General features: G+C 40.8%; 1 protein-coding gene across 4 annotated transcripts in view; it reads right to left on the reverse strand.

The window, feature by feature from the left end:
* LOC119593716 (aquaporin-11-like) overlaps positions 1-1,070 on the reverse strand; it is a 26,114-nt gene that overhangs the window by 2,858 nt on the left and 22,186 nt on the right. For all 4 annotated transcript variants that reach the window (XM_037942686.1, XM_037942687.1, XM_037942688.1 and 1 more), the window contains exon 2: positions 715-883. In XM_037942686.1, the coding sequence (XP_037798614.1) occupies positions 715-880 (166 nt within the window). In that variant the 5' untranslated portion in view covers positions 881-883. The remainder of the gene's footprint in view (positions 1-714; positions 884-1,070) is intronic.

Consider the following 1,070-nt stretch of genomic DNA (forward strand, 5'->3'; position numbering starts at 1 on the left):
ATTTCGGTTTATTTATCTAGCTATATTTATATGCTAATTAACAATCATGTATTGTTATCTCACTTATCATATAGATTGATAGATAGATTATGTGCCCAAATGACAACCAGAAAACACACAAGAAAGATGGCTGTTACATAAATTTCAAATAAGGGAATTTTGTAAACACTCCTGGGTATTCTCCACCAAGATCTTAAGATTACAAGGTTTATTCACATGCAGACTGTATTGTCTAGACCTTGTCTATTAGTATATATGCCTGTTCTCTACCTGTTTGGGAACCACTGATCTATGCGTATAATTTCTATCTTTATGTCTATAACTATTTATCCGTGTATCTATCAATCGGTTTAAATATGGAACCTATACTAATCAATAATCATGAATGGTTTGTATATATCTGTGTACCCTCCGCCATTTTGGGAACTACTAACCCAGGCGTATACATTCTAGCTATTTGTCTATATCTGTCAACCTGTTGCATTCCTGTTAAAGTATTGTTCTCTATTCTATTTATCAACTCTCTACCTATGTAACCCACACTCACTGTTCAGATTTTTCAATAACAACCTCTTTACCCATCCTCACTGAAGATCAGGTCTATCCACATCTATCAATCCCTTTACCCATGAAACCCATTCACCCATCCTCGCTGAAGGTCTGTCCACATCTATCAACCCCCTTACCCATGCACCACCCTTTTCCCATACTCACTGATGATCAGCTCGTAGCAGGAGCCGCACATCTCCGCCGCTGCCACCAGTTCGAGGAGGCAGCCCTTGAGGAGCTCATTCTGAATGAGGTCCGACAGACGGCCGCGGATGACATGCGACAACGCCAGCTGCGTCGCGATGGTCAAGGACGACACCACGATCGACATGGTCTGTGGGGAAGTCGTCGAGTTAGTTTATTTAAGGGGGTTTGGGCGGTCTCTGGAGGGAAATTTGGCCGTGATGTTTTGGCTGCGGGTTAAGGGAGATTCATTGTTTGCTGGTATTTAGCATGGCAAAAAAATAGGTAGCGTGAACAAAGTATTTGTAAAATTTCAATTGTATTGCATTCCAATTTAT

This window comes from Penaeus monodon, chromosome 32, assembly GCF_015228065.2.
Source record: "Penaeus monodon isolate SGIC_2016 chromosome 32, NSTDA_Pmon_1, whole genome shotgun sequence".
Lineage (NCBI taxonomy): Eukaryota > Metazoa > Arthropoda > Malacostraca > Decapoda > Penaeidae > Penaeus > Penaeus monodon.